The sequence below is a fragment of the Trachypithecus francoisi genome, unplaced genomic scaffold, assembly GCF_009764315.1.
Source record: "Trachypithecus francoisi isolate TF-2019V2 unplaced genomic scaffold, Tfra_2.0 Lachesis_group13, whole genome shotgun sequence".
NCBI lineage: Eukaryota > Metazoa > Chordata > Mammalia > Primates > Cercopithecidae > Trachypithecus > Trachypithecus francoisi.
In genome coordinates this window covers 39,799,685-39,815,782 of record NW_022681458.1, presented here as the reverse complement: position 1 = coordinate 39,815,782, position 16,098 = coordinate 39,799,685, and the positions used below count along the sequence as shown (strand labels likewise).

Genomic DNA, 16,098 nt, shown 5'->3' with positions numbered 1-16,098 from the left:
AGTAAAATTACTGATTCCCAGGCTCCTCTCCTAGAGATTCTAAGCTAGCAGATGTTAGGTGGAGCCTCAAGTTAATGTTTTATAAAAAGCATCTCAGGTAATTCTGATGTAACTAGATTTGGGAATCCCTAATATAGAAGATATTATTTCTGTGAATCAGGATGCTTTCTATAATTTCAGTGATTATTACAATGTTTTTCTGGCCCATAAAAATGAAAAATTCATAAATATATTATCAGAGAGAACAATTTTCTGCATATACTTTTTGATTATCAAATAATAAATAACTTATACAGGTTTTGAGGGTTACTCATACATACCACATCCCCAAACGGCACCAAATTTGGTGTCTCCTGTGTTATTTCCAGTTCTTCACTATCAGACCCTTTAAGAGTTTTTTTCAGCATCTACAATGTAAATAAATTAAGATTTGAGAAGAGAAAGAAAACATAACTAGGTGAAATATCAATTCAATAATTATTGTATGAATCTCTAGTAAGTATCAGGTCTCCTTGGTAGTAGGTATTAATATGATTAAGAAACTCATCCCTATCCTCAATAAGAAGTTATCAGAGAAATAAAAATGTACACAAGTATAAAATTAAGGGAATCAAGAAATAAGAGAAAAGTACAAGTATTTGGAGATGTTTTTAAGCCTACAATTAACAGTTCATTCATTTATTCAACAATTAAAACAGAAGTTGACCAAAGAGAAGAAAAAATGAAATGACTGTTGGTTAATTCAGGAAAGAAATTTTTTAAAAAGACAAACCATCCCAGAAATAAATACTAAATTACAAAGTGCCCAAGGTAGCATTGATTCAAATAAAAACTTTATAAGGGGCATTGAAGAAGATAAGAACCAGTGAAGAAAATGATAATGAGATAGAGAAAGAAGGAAAAAGGGTCAGGGAAAAATAGTTGAACTGGAAGGCAGACAAATGAAAAATCCTTGAAGTAAAACAAAATGGAGGAAAAACTAAAAGTTTAAAATTATAATCCAAGAAAAATTTAAGTAATATGAGAAAAATCTACATGTGGATAGGACTTACCATGTGTCTAGAAAAACTGGCTCATGAGATTTTGAGGGGGCAGAGCAAGATGGCCGAATAGGAACAGCTCCAGTCTCCAATTCCCAGCGCGAGCAACACAGAAGACCGGTGATTTCTGCATTTTCAACTGAGGTACTGGGGTCATCTCACTAGGGAGTGCCGGACAATTGGTGCTGGTCAGCTGCTGCAGCCCGACCAGCAAGAGCTGAAGCAGGGCAAGGCATCGCCTCACCTGGGAAGCGCAAGGGGGAAGGGAATCCCTTTTCCTAGCCAGGGGAACTGAGACACACAACACCAGGAAAATTGGCTGACTCCCACCCCAATACTGCGCTTTAAGCAAACGGGCACACCAGGAGATTTTATCCCACACCTGGCCAGGAAGGTCCCACGGCCATGGAGCCTCCCTCATTGCTAACACAGCAGTCTGCGATCTAACCGCAAGGCAGCAGCGAGGCTGGGGGAGGGGCGCCCGCCATTGCTGAGGCTTAAGTAGGTAAACAAAGCCGCTGGGAAGCTCCAACTGGGTGGAGCTCACAGAAGCTCAAGGAAACCTGCCTGTCTCTGTAGACTCCACCTCTGGGGACAGGGCACAGTTAACAACAACAACAACAAAAGCAGCAGAAACCTTTGCAGACGTAAACAACTCTGTCTGACACCTTTGGAGAGAGCAGTGGATCTCCCAACACGGAGGTTGAGATCTAAGAAGGGACAGACTGCCTGCTCAAGTGGGTCCCTGACCCCTGAGTAGCCTAACTGGGGGACATCCCCCACTAAGGGCAGTCTGACACCCCACACCTCACAAGGTGGAGTACACCCCTGAGATGAAGCTTCCAAAGTAAGAATCAGACAGGTACACTCGCTGTTCAGCAATATTCTATCTTCTGCAACCTCTGCTGCTGATACCCAGGCAAAGAGGGTCTGGAGTGGACCTCAAGCAATCTCCAACAGACCTACAGCTGAGGGTCCTGACTGTTAGAAGGAAAACTATCAAACAGGAAGGACACCTATACCAAAACCCCATCAGTACGTCACCATCATCAAAGACCAGAGGCAGATAAAACCACAAAGATGGGGAAAAAGCAGGGCAGAAAAGCTGGAAATTCAAAAAATAAGAGTGCATCTCCCCCTGCAAAGGAGCGCAGCCCATCACCAGCAACGGATCAAAGCTGGTCAGAGAATGACTTTGACGAGATGAGAGAAGAAGGCTTCAGTCCATCAAACTTCTCAGAGCTAAAGGAGGAATTACGTACCCAGCGCAAAGAAACTAAAAATCTTGAAAAAAGAGTGGAAGAATTGACAGCTAGAATAATTAATGCAGAGAAGGTCATAAACGAAATGACAGAGATGAAAACCATGACACGAGAAATACGTGACAAATGCACAAGCTTCAGTAACCGACTCGATCAACTGGAGGAAAGAGTTTCAGCGATTGAGGATCAAATGAATGAAATGAAGCGAGAAGAGAAACCAAAAGAAAAAAGAAGAAAAAGAAATGAACAAAGCCTGCAAGAAGTATGGGATTATGTAAAAAGATGACATCTACGTCTGACTGGGGTGCCTGAAAGTGAGGGGGAAAATAGAACCAAGTTGGAAAACACTCTGCAGGATATTATCCAGGAGAACTTCCTCAACCTAGTAGGGCAGGCCAACATTCAAATTCAGGAAATACAGAGAATGCCACAAAGATACTCCTCGAGAAGAGCAACTCCCAGACACATAATTGCCAGATTCACCAAAGTTGAAATGAAGGAAAGAATCTTAAGGGCAGCCAGAGAGAAAGGTCGGGTTACCCACAAAGGGAAGCCCATCAGGCTAACAGCAGATCTCTTGGCAGAAACTCTACAAGCCAGAAGAGAGTGGGGGCCAATATTCAACATTCTTAAAGAAAAGAATTTTAAACCCAGAATTTCATATCCAGCCAAACTAAGTTTCATAAGTGAAGGAGAAATAAAATCCTTTACAGATAAGCAAATGCTTAGAGATTTTGCCACCACCAGGCCTGCCTTACAAGAGACCCTGAAGGAAGCCCTAAACATGGAAAGGAACAACCGGTACCAGCCATTGCAAAAACATGCCAAAATGTAAAGACCATCGAGGCTAGGAAGAAACTGTATCAACTAACGAGCAAAATAACCAGTTAGTATCATAATGGCTGGATCAAGGTCACACATAACAATATTAACCTTAAATGTAAATGGACTAAATGCTCCAATTAAAAGACACAGACTGGCAAACTGGATCAAGAGTCAAGACCCATCAGTCTGCTGTATTCAGGAGACCCATCTCACATGCAGAGACATACATAGGCTCAAAATAAAGGGATGGAGGAAGATCTACCAAGCAAATGGAGAACAAAAAAAAGGAATACTAGTCTCTGATAAAACAGACTTTAAACCCTCAAAGATCAAAAGAGACAAAGAAGGCCATTACACAATGGTAAAGGGATTGATTCAACAGGAAGAGCTAACTATCCTAAATATATATGCACCCAATACAGGAGCACCCAGATTCATAAAGCAAGTCCTTACAGACTTACAAAGAGACTTAGAATCCCATACAATAATAATGGGAGACTTCAACACTCCACTGTCAACATTAGACAGATCAACGAGACAGAAAGTTAACAAGGATACCCAGGAATTGAACTCATCTCTGCACCAAGCAGGCCTAATAGACATCTATAGAACTCTCCACCCCAAATCAACAGAATATACATTCTACTCAGCACCACATCACACTTATTCCAAAATTGACCACATAGTTGGAAGTAAAGCACTCCTCAGCAAATGTAAAAGAACAGAAATTATAACAAAGTGTCTCTCAGACCACAGTGCAATCAAACTAGAACTCAGGACTAAGAAACTCAATCAAAACCGCTCAACTACATGGAAACTGAACAACCTGCTCCTGAATGACTACTGGGTACATAACGAAATGAAGGCAGAAATAAAGATGTTCTTTGAAGCCAATGAGAACAAAGACACAACATACCAGAATCTCTGGGACACATTTAAAGCAGTGTGTAGAGGGAAATTTATAGCACTAAATGCCCAGAAGAGAAAGCAGGAAAGATCTAAAATTGACACCCTAACATCACAATTAAAAGAACTAGAGAGGCAAGAGCAAACACATTCAAAAGCTAGCAGAAGGCAAGAAATAACTAAGATCAGAGCAGAACTGAAGGAGATAGAGACACAAAAAACCCTCCAAAAAATCAATGAATCCAGGAGTTGGTTTTTTGAAAAGATCAACAAAATTGACAGACCGCTAGCAAGACTAATAAAGAAGAAAAGAGAGAAGAATCAAATAGACGCAATAAAAAATGAAAAAGGGGATATCACCACCGACCCCACAGAAATACAAACTACCATCAGAGAATACTATAAACACCTCTATGCAAATAAACTAGAAAATCTAGAAGAAATGGATAATTTCCTGGACACTTACACTCTCCCAAGACTAAACCAGGAAGAAGTTGAATCCCTGAATAGACCAATAGCAGGCTCTGAAATTGAGGCAATAATTAATAGCCTACCAACCAAAAAAAATCCAGGACCAGATGGATTCACAGCTGAATTCTACCAGAGGTACAAGGAGGAGCTGGTACCATTCCTTCTGAAACTATTCCAATCAATAGAAAAAGAGTGAATCCTCCCTAACTCATTTTATGAGGCCAACATCATCCTGATACCAAAGCCTGGCAGAAACACAACAAAAAAAGAGAATTTTAGACCATATCCTGATGAACATCGATGCAAAAATCCTCAATAAAATACTGACAAAACAGATTCAGCAGCACATCAAAAAGCTTATCCACCATGATCAAGTGGGCTTCATCCCTGGGATGCAAGGCTGGTTCAACATACGCAAATCAATAAACGTAATCCAGCATATAAACAGAACCAAAGACAAAAACCACATGATTATCTCAATAGATGCAGAAAAGGCTTTTGACAAAATTCAACAGCCCTTCATGCTAAAAACTCTCAATAAATTCGGTATTGATGGAACGTACCTCAAAATAATCAGAGCTATTTATGACAAACCCACAGCCAATATCATAATGAATGGGCAAAAACTGGAAAAATTCCCTTTGAAAACTGGCACAAGACAGGGATGCCCTCTCTCACCACTCCTATTCAACATAGTGTTGGAAGTTCTGGCTAGGGCAATCAGGCAAGAGAAAGAAATCAAGGGTATCCAGTTAGGAAAAGAAGAAGTCAAATTGTCCCTGTTTGCAGATGACATGATTGTATATTCAGAAAACCTCATTGTCTCAGCCCAAAATCTCCTTAAGCTGATAAACAACTTCAGCAAAGTCTCAGGATACAAAATTAATGTGCAAAAATCACAAGCATTCTTATACACCAGTAACAGACAAACAGAGAGCCAAATCAGGAATGAACTTCCATTCACCATTGCTTCAAAGAGAATAAAATACCTAGGAATCCAACTTACAAGGGATGTAAAGGACCTCTTCAAGGAGAACTACAAACCACTGCTCAGTGAAATAAAAGAGGACACAAACAAATGGAAGAACATACCATGCTCATGGATAGGAAGAATCAATATCGTGAAAATGGCCATACTGCCCAAGGTTATTTATAGATTCAATGCCATCCCCATCAAGCTACCAATGACTTTCTTCACAGAATTGGAAAAAACTGCTTTAAAGTTCATATGGAACTAAAAAAGAGCCCGCATTGCCAAGACAATCCTAAGTCAAAAGGACAAAGCTGGAGGCGTCACGCCACCTGACTTCAAACTATACTACAAGGCTACAGTAACCAAAACAGCATGGTACTGGTACCAAAACAGAGATATAGATCAATGGAACAGAACAGAGTCCTCAGAATAATACCACACATCTACAGCCATCTGATCTTTGACAAACCTGAGAGAAACAAGAAATGGGGAAAGGATTCCCTATTTAATAAATGGTGCTGGGAAAATTGGCTAGCCATAAGTAGAAAGCTGAAACTGGATCCTTTCCTTAGTCCTTATATGAAGATTAATTCAAGATGGATTAGAGACTTAAATGTTAGACCTATTACCATAAAAACCCTAGAAGAAAACCTAGGTAATACCATGCAGGACATAGGCATGGGCAAGGACTTCATGTCTAAAACACCAAAAGCAAGCAGCAAAAGCCAAAATTGACAAATGGGATCTCATTAAACTAAAAAGCTTCTGCACAGCAAAAGAAACTACCCTCAGAGTCAACAGGCAACCTACAGAATGGGAGAAAATTTTTGCAGTCTACTCATCTGACAAAGGGCTAATATCCAGAATCTACAAAGAACTCAAACAAATATACAAGAAACAAACAAACAACCCCATCAAAAAGTGGGCAAAGCATATGAACAGACTTTTCTCAAAAGAAGACATTCATACAGCCAACAGACACATGAAAAAATGCTCATCATCACTCGCCATCAGAGAAATGCAAATCAAAACCACAATGAGATACCATCTCACACCAGTTAGAATGGCAATCATTAAAAAGTCAGGAAACAACAGGTGTTCGAGAGGATGTGGAGAAATAGGAACACTTTTACACTGTTGGTGGGATTGTAAACTAGTTCAACCATTATGGAAAACAGTATGGCAATTCCTCAAGGATCTAGAACTAGAAGTACCATATGACCCAGCCATCCCACTACTGGGTATATACCCAAAGGATTATAAATCATGCTGCTATAAAGACACATGCACACATATGTTTATTGCAGCACTATTCACAATAGCAAAGACTTGGAATCAACCCAAATGTCCATCTGTGACAGACTGGATTAAGAAAATGTGGCATATATACACCATGGAATATTATGCAGCCATAAAAAAGGATGAGTTTGCGTCCTTTGTAGGGACATGGGTGCAGCTGGAAACCATCATTCTTAGCAAACTATCACAAGAACAGAAAACCAAACACCGCATGTTCTCACTCATAGGTGGGAACTGAACAATGACATCACTTGGACTCAGGAAGGGGAACATCACACACCAGGGCCTATCATGGGGCGGGGGGGTAGGGATTGCATTGGGAGTTATACCTGATATAAATGATGAATTGATGGGTGCTGACGAGTTGATGGGTGCAGCACACCAACATGGAACAAGTATACATATGTAACAAACCTGCACGTTATGCACATGTACCCTAGAACTTAAAGTATACTAAAAAAAAAAAAAAGAAAAGAAAAACTGGCTCATAATGATCAACTACAAGATATGCCCTAGTAAAATTACCAGGCTTTATAATGACATCTTGCCTACAGGCAAATGACCAAGTTATCTATGAAGATAATAAATAAGACTGGCATCATACTTCTCAAGGGCAACACACAAAGTAATGCAACCGTAGAGCTGTATTTTTATAAAGTTCAAGGCAAGAAAGCTCAAGCCAGGGATTTTCATCCAACCAAGTCTATTTTTATCCAACAAAGTAACAGTATTCAAGTATAAAGGCTATTTTAAAAAATACATGAAACAGATATTCCAGATAACACTTTACTCTTGAGCCCCTCCCAAGCAATCTACTAAAAGATGAGCTTCAACCAAACCAAAACATATCAGGGAAAACTTCAGAATAAGACTTATGGAGAGGACAGGCACAGTGGCTCACACCTGTAATCCCAACACTTTGGGAGGCCGAGGTGGGTGTATCACTTGAGGCCAGGAGTTTGAGACCAGCTTGGCCAACATGGCGAAAACCCACCTCTAATACAAAAATTAGCTGGGCATGGTGGTGCACACCTGTAATTCCAGCTACTTGGGAGACTGAGGCAGGAGAATTGCTTCGACCTGGGAAGCGGAGAGTGCAGTGAGCCAAGATCATAACATTGCACTCCAGCTTGGGCGATGGAGTGAGACTGTCTCAAAAAAGAAAAAAAACAAAAAACAAAAAAAAACAGGGCAGTTCCAAGATGGCCAAATAGGAACAACTCCAGCTTCCAGCTCCCAGTGTGAGCGACACAGAAGACGGGTGATTTCTGCATTTCCAACTGAGGTACCAGGTTCATCTCACTAGGGCATGTTGGACAGTGGGTACAGGACAGTAGGTGCAGGCCGCCGAGTGAGAGCCGACACAGGGTGAGGAATCGCCTCACCTGGGAAGTGCAAGGGGGAAGGGAATTCCCTTTCCTAGCCAAGGGAAACCATGAGACACACACCTGGAAAATCGGGTCACTCCCACCCTAATACTGTGCTTTACTAAGGGTCTTAGCAAATGGCACACCAGGAGATTATATCCCGTGCCCGGCTAGGAGGGTCCCATGCCCACAGAGCCTCCCTCATTGCTTGCACAGCAGTCTGAGATCTAACTGCAAGGTGGCAGCCAGGCTGGGGGAGGGGCACCCGCCATTGCTGAGGCTTCAATAGATAAACAAAGCAGCCGGGAAGCCCGAACTGGGTGGAGCCCACCGCAGCTCAAGGAGTCCTGCCTGCCTCTGTAGACTCCACCTCTGGGGACAGGGCATAGCCAAATGCAGCAGAAATTTCTCCAGATTAAAATGTCCCTGTCTGACAGCTTTGAAGAGAGTAGTGGTTCTCCCAGCACGGAGTTTTCGATCTGAGAATGGACAGACTGCCTGCTCAAGTGGGTCCCTGACCCCTGAGTAGCCTAACTGGGAGACATCCCCCACTAGGGGCAGACTGACACCTCACACCTCACACGGCCAGGTACCCCTCTGAGACGAACCTTCCAGAGGAACGATCAGGCAGCAACAGTTGCTGTTCAGCAATATTCACTCTTCTGCAGCCTCCGCTGCTGATACCCAGGCAAACAGGGTCTGGAGTAGACCTCAAGCAAACTCCAACAGACCTGCAGCTGAGGGTCCTGACTGTTAGAAGGAAAACTAACAAACAGAAAGGACATTCACACCAATACCCCATCTGTATGTCACCATCATTAAAGACCAAAGGTAGATAAAACCACAAAGATGGGGAAAAAGCAGGGCAGAAAAGCTGGAAATTCTAAAAATCAGAGCACCTGTCACCCTCCAAAGGAACGCAGCCCCTTACCAGCAACTGAACAAAGCTGGACGGAGAATGACTTTGACGAGCTGAGAGAAGGCTTCAGATGATCAAACTTCTCCAAGGTAAAGGAGGAAGTTCGAACTCATCACAAAGAAGCTAAAAACCTTGAAAAAAGATTTGACGAATGGCTAACTAGAATAACCAATGTAGAGAAGTCCTTAAATGACCTGATAGAGCTGGAAACCATGACACGAGAACTACGTGACAAATGCACAAGCTTCAGTAACTGATTCGATCAACTGGAAGAAAGGGTATCGGTGATTGAAGATCAAATGAATGAAATGAAGCGAGAAGAGAAGTTAAGAGAAAAAAGAGTAAAAAGAAATGAACAAAGCCTCCCAGAAATATGGGACTATGTGAAAAGACCAAATCTATGTCTGATTGGTGTACCTGAAAGTGATGGGGAGAATGGAACCAAGTTGGAAAACACTCTGCAGGATATTAACCAGGAGAACTTCCCCAACCTAGCAAGGCAGGCCAACATTCAAATTCAGGAAATACAGAGAACACCACAAAGATACTCCTGGAAAAGAGCAACTTCAAGACACATAATTATCAGATTCACCAAAGCCAAAATGAAGGAAAAAAAGGTTAAGGGCAGCCAAGAAAAAGGTCGGGTTACCCACAAAGGGAAGCCCATCAGACTAACAATGAATCTCACGGCAGAAACTCTACAAGCCAGAAGAGAATGGGGGCCAATATTCAACATTCTTAAAGAAAAGAATTTTCAACCCAGAATTTCATATCCAGCCAAACTCAGTTCCATAAGTGAAGGAGAAATAAAATCATTTACAGATAAGCAAATGCTGGGAGATTTTGTCACCACCAGGTCTGCTCTACAAGAGCTCCTGAAGGAAGCACTAAACATGGAAACGAATAACTGGTACCAGTCACTGCAAAAACATGCCAAAATGTAAAGACCATCGATGCTAGGAAGAAACTGCATCAATTAATGAGCAAAATAACCAGCTAATATCATAATGACAGGATCAAGTTCATACATAACAATATTAACTTTAAATGTAAATGGGCTAAATGCTCCAATTAAAATACACAGACAGGCAAATTGGATAAAGAGTCAAGACCCATCAGTGTGCTGTATTCAGGAGACCCATCTCACGTGCAGAGACACACATAGGCTCAAAATAAAGGGATGGAGGAAGATCTACCAAGCAAGTGGAAAACAAAAAAATGCAGCAGTTGCAATCCTAGTCTCTGATAAACGGACTTTAACCCAACAAAGATCAAAAGAGACAAAGAAAGCCATTACATAATGGTAAAGAGAACAATTCAACAAGAAGAGCTAACTATCCTAAATATATATGCACCCAATACAGGAGCACCCAGATTCATAAACCAAGTCCTTAGAGACGTACAAAGAGACTTAGACTCCCATACAATAATAATGGGAGATTTTAACACCCCACTGTCAACATTAGACAGATCAATGAGATAGAAAGTTAACAAGGATATCCAGGAATTGAACTCAACTCTGCACCAAGCAGACCTAATAGACATCTACAGAACTCTTCACCCCAAATCAACAGAACATACATTCTTCTCAGCACCACATCACACTTATTCCAAAATTGACCACATAGTTGGAAGTAAAGCACTCCTCAGCAAATGTACAAGAACAGAAATTCTAACAAACTGTCTCTCAGACCACAGTGCAATCAAGCTAGAACTCAAGATTAAGAAACTCAATCAAAACTGCTCAACTACATGGAAACTGAACAACCTGTTCCTGAATGACTACTGGGTACATAACGAAATGAAGGTAGAAATAAAGATGTTCTTTGAAACCAATGAGAACAAAGATACAACATACTAGAACCTCTGGGACACATTTAAAGCAGTGTGTAGAGGGAAATTTATAGCACTAAATGCCCACAAGAGAAAGCAGGAAAGGTCTAAAATTGACACCCTAACATCACAATTAAAAGAACTAGAGAGGCAAGAGCAAATACATTCAAAAGCTAGCAGAAGGCAAGAAATAACTAAAATCAGAGCAGAACTGAATGAGATAGAGACACAAAAAAACCCTTCAAAAAATCAATGAATCCAGGAGTTGGTTTTTTGAAAAGATCAACAAAATTGATAGACCACTAGCAAGACTAATAAAGAAGAAAAGAGAGAAGAATCAAATAGATGCAATAAAAAATGATAAAGGGGATATCACCACCGATCCCACAGAAATACAAACTACCATCAGAGAATACTATAAACACCTCTACGCAAATAAACTAGAAACCTAGAAGAAATGGATAAATTCCTGGACACATACACTCTCCCAAGACTAAACCAGGAAGAAGTTGAATCCCTGAATAGACGAATAACAGGCTCTGAAATTGAGGCAATAATTAATTGCCTACCAGCCAAAAAAAGTCCAGGACCAGATGGATTCACAGCCAAATTCTACCAGAGGTACAAGGAGGAGCTGGTATCATTCCTTCTGAAACGATTCCAATCAATAGAAAAAGAGGGAATCCTCCCTAACTCATTTTATGAAGCCAACATCATCCTGATACCAAAGCCTGGCAGAGACAAAACAAAAAAAGAGAATTTTAGACCAATATACCTGATGAGCATCAATGCAAAAATCCTCAATAAAATACTGGCAAACTGAATCCAGTAGCACATCAAAAAGCTTATCCACCATGATCAAGTGGGCTTCATCCCAGGGATGCAAGGCTGGTTCAATATACGCAAATCAATAAACGTAATCCAGCATATAAACAGAACCAAAGACAAAAACCACATGATTATCTCAATAGATGCAGAAAAGGCCTTTGATAAAATTCAAGAGCCCCTCATGCTAAAAACTCTCAATAAATTCGGTATTGATGGAACATATCTCAAAATAATAAGAGCTATTTATGACAAACCCACAGCCAATATCATACTGAATGGGCAAAAACTGGAAAAATTCCCTTTGAAACCTGGCACAAGACAGGGATGCCCTCTCTCACCACTTCGATTCAACACAGTGTTGGAAGTTCTGGCCAGGGCAATCAGGTAAGAGAAAGAAATAAAGGGTATTCAATTAGGAAAAGAGGACGTTAAATTGTTCCTGTTGCAGGTGACATGATTGTATATTTAGAAAACCCCATCGTCTCAGCCCAAAATCTCCTTAAGCTGATAAGCAACTTCAGCAAACTCTCAGGATATAAAAATCAATGTGCAAAAATCACAAGCATTCTTATAAAGCAATGGCAGACAGGGAGCCAAATCATGAGTGAACTCCCATTCACAATTGCTTCAAAGAGAATAAAATACCTAGGAATCCAACTTACAAGGGATGTGAAGGAACTCTTCAAGGAGAACTACAAACCACTGCTCAGTGAAATAAAAGAGGACACAAACAAATGGAAGAACATAACATGCTCATGGATAGGAAGAATCAATATCATGAAAATGGCCATACTGCCCAAGGTAATTTATAGATTCAATGCCATCCCCATTAAGCTACCAATGACTTTCTTCACAGAATTGGAAAAAACCTTTTTAAAGTTCATCATTTAAAATCTTTTTAAAGTTCATAAAAGTTTTAAAAAACTTTTTAAAGTTCATATTTTTAATGTTCATAAAGTTCTTTTTAAAGAGCCCACGTTGCCAAGACAATCCTAAGCCAAAAGAACTAAGCTGGAGGCATCACGCTACCTGACTTCAAACTATACTACAAGGCTACAGTAACCAAAACAGCATGGTACTGGTACCAAAACAGAGATATAGACCAAAGGAACAGAACAGAGCCCTCAGAAATAATACCACACATCTACAACTATCTGATCTTTGACAAACCTGACAAAAATAAGAAATGGGGAAAGGATTCCCTAGTTAATAAATGGTGCTGGGAAAACTGGCTAGCCATAAGTAGAAAGCTGAAACTGGATCCCTTCCTTACACCTTATACAAAAATTAATTCAAGATGGATTAGAGACTTAAATGGTAGACCTAAAACTGTAAAAACCCTAGAAGAAAACCTAGGCAATACCATTCTGGACATAGACATGGGCAAGGACTTCATGTGTAAAACACCAAAAGCAATGGCAACGAAATCCAAAATTGACAAATGGGATCTAATTAAACTAAAGAGCTGCTGCACAGCAAACGAAACTATCATCAGAGTGAACAGGCAACCTACAGAATGGGAGAAAATTTTTGCAATCTACTCATCTGACAAAGGGCTAATATCCAGAACCTACAAAGAACTCAAACACATTTAGAAGAAAAAAACAACCCCATCAAAAAGTGGGCAAAGGATATGAACAGACACTTCTCAAAAGAAGACATTTATGCAGCCAGCAGACACATGAAAAAATGCTCACCATCACTAGCTATCAGAGAAATGCAAATCAAAACCACAGATACCATCTCACACCAGTTAGAATGGCGATCATTAAAAAGTCAGGAAACAACAGGTGGAGAGGATGTGGAGAAATAGGAACACTTTTATATTGTTGGTGGGACTGTAAACTAGTTCAACCATTGTGGAAAACAGTATGGCGATTCCTCGAGGATCTAAAAGTACAAATACCATTTAACCTAGCCATCCCATTACTGGGTATATACCCAAAGGATTATAAATGATGCTGCTATAAAGACACATGCACACGTATGTTTACTGCAGCACTATTCATGATAGCAAAGACTTGGAAACAACCCAAATGTCCATCAATGACAGACTGGATTAAGAAAATGTGGCACAGATACACCATGGAATACTATGCAGCCATAAAAAAGGATGAGTTCCTGTCCTTTGTAGGGACATGAATGCAGCTGGACACCATCATTCTCAGCAAACTATCACAAGAACAGAAAACCAAACACCACATGTTCTCACTCATAGGTGGGAATTGAACAATGAGAACACTTGGCCACAGGAAGGGGAACATCACACACTGGGGCCTGTTGTGGGGTGGGGGAGGGAGGAGAGATAGCATTAGGAGATATACCTAATGTAAATGATGAATTAATGAGTGCAGCACACCAACATGGCACACGTATACATATGTAACAAACCCACACGTTGTGCACATGTGCCTTAGAACTCAAAGTACACTAAAAAAAAAAAAAAAAGACTTGTGGAGAGCAGTTAAAATATTTAATTGCAGAGTTAAAACTAAAGTAAAGATTCACATGTTACTACTACAGATACCACCAAACAACTATAATAATAAGGGAGAAAAAAAGGAACAAATGACATATAAAACAACCAGAAATTGATTAATAAAATGATGAGAATAAGCCCCCACCTATCAATAATAACCTTGAATGTGAATGAATTAAGCTTTCCACTTCAAAGATATACACTGGCTAAATGGATCAAAAAACATGACCTGATTTTCCAGATGTGGGTAAAAGAAGCCAGACCTACTGAGTTTACATTTTGCTTCTGCCCTCTGGCTGTATTATCCAGGGCAAGTTACTTAACCTCTCTAAGCCACAATGCTGCATGCAATTTGCTGAATCATAACAGAACCTATTTTATGGGGCTCTTGTGAGACTTAAGGAAATTAATATTTATAGGTTAGGCATGGTGGCTCACACCTGTAATCACAGCAATTTGGGAGGTCAAAGCAGGAGGATTGCTTGAGCCTAGGAGTTCAAGACCAGCCTGGGTAACCTAGTGATACCCCCTCATCTCTACAAAAGGTAAAAGTAAATTAGCCTGGTGTGATGGCACATGCCTGTGGGCTGAGGTGGGATCATTGCTTGAGCCCAGGAGTTCAAGGCTGTAGTGAGCTATGATTTCGCCACAGCACTCCAGCCTGGGGGATAGAGCAAGACGCTGTCACACACACACACAAAATTAATATAAATAAAGCAACTAATATACAGTACCTGGTATATGGTAATCAATACTTAAGAGTTTACTCTAGCTAAAAACCAAATTGTCTTTCCCAAAAATGCATACGTTGCAATCCTCACTCCTTGTGCCTCAGAATGTGACTGTATTTGGAGATGGGATTTTTAAAGAGGTAATTAGGTTAAAATGAAGTCATCAGGGTGGACCCTAATCCCATATGCTAAGAAGAGAGGCCTCAGAAGAAACCAACCCTACCACCTTAATTTTGGACTTCCAAGACCCAAAGCTGTGAGAAAATAAATGTCTGAGGTTTAAAATACCCAGTCTGTGGAGCTTTGTCATGTAGCTCCAACAATGAATGCTGCTTGCATTACAGGATAGCAGTGCTAGATTTTACGTATGGTAAGTGTTCCTTCTATAAGCATTTATTAGCACCTACTACCTGCTGGCTGGGCTGGGACTCATATAGACTAATTGCCTCCAGCATAAATGCTTTGGGTCTCAGGGGAGACAGGGTCATGCTCTGTCACCCAGGATGGACTGCAGTGATGCAATCATAGTTCACTGTAGGCTCAAACTCCTGGGCTCAAGCAGTCCTCTTACCTTGGCCTCTCAAAGTACTAGGATTAGAGACATGAGCCATCATACCTAGCCTCAGGCACATAACTTAATTGAATGCCAAAATACTCAGTCACCATGATAATAATGTGTATACATTTTAAAAAAATTTTGGTAGAGGGGAAGGGGCATGGAGTTCTCATGCTCTTTCTGGGCGTGTGACCCTTCAGGAATATTTTAACGCATGTTTTTAAAAAGATCAAAATACTTTCCCCACTTCTCACTACCTCACTTGACCAATATTAAAAAGAAAATAGGCTGGACATAGTGGCTCATGCCTATAATCCCAGCACTTTGGGAGGCCAAGGTGGTCAGATTACTTGAGCCCAGGAGTTCCAGACCAGCCTGGGCTACATGGCAAAACCACATCTCTACAAAATATACAAAAATTAGCCAGGCATAGTGGCGAGTGCCTACAGTCCTAGCTACTCAGGAGGCTGAGTTGGGAGGATCACTTGAGCCCAGGATGTCAAGGCTACAGTGAACTGTGATTATGCCACTACACTCCAGTCTCTGTGGCAGAGTGAGACCCTGTCTCGAGAGGAGAGGAGAGGAGGGGAGGGGAGGGGAGGGGAGGGG

General features: G+C 40.8%; 1 protein-coding gene across 4 annotated transcripts in view; it reads right to left on the bottom strand.

The window, feature by feature from the left end:
* Nucleotides 1-16,098, bottom strand: part of C2CD6 (C2 calcium dependent domain containing 6) — a 187,074-nt gene that overhangs the window by 169,971 nt on the left and 1,005 nt on the right. For all 4 annotated transcript variants that reach the window (XM_033230701.1, XM_033230702.1, XM_033230704.1 and 1 more), the window contains exon 2: nucleotides 321-407. In XM_033230701.1, the coding sequence (XP_033086592.1) occupies nucleotides 321-407 (87 nt within the window). The remainder of the gene's footprint in view (nucleotides 1-320; nucleotides 408-16,098) is intronic.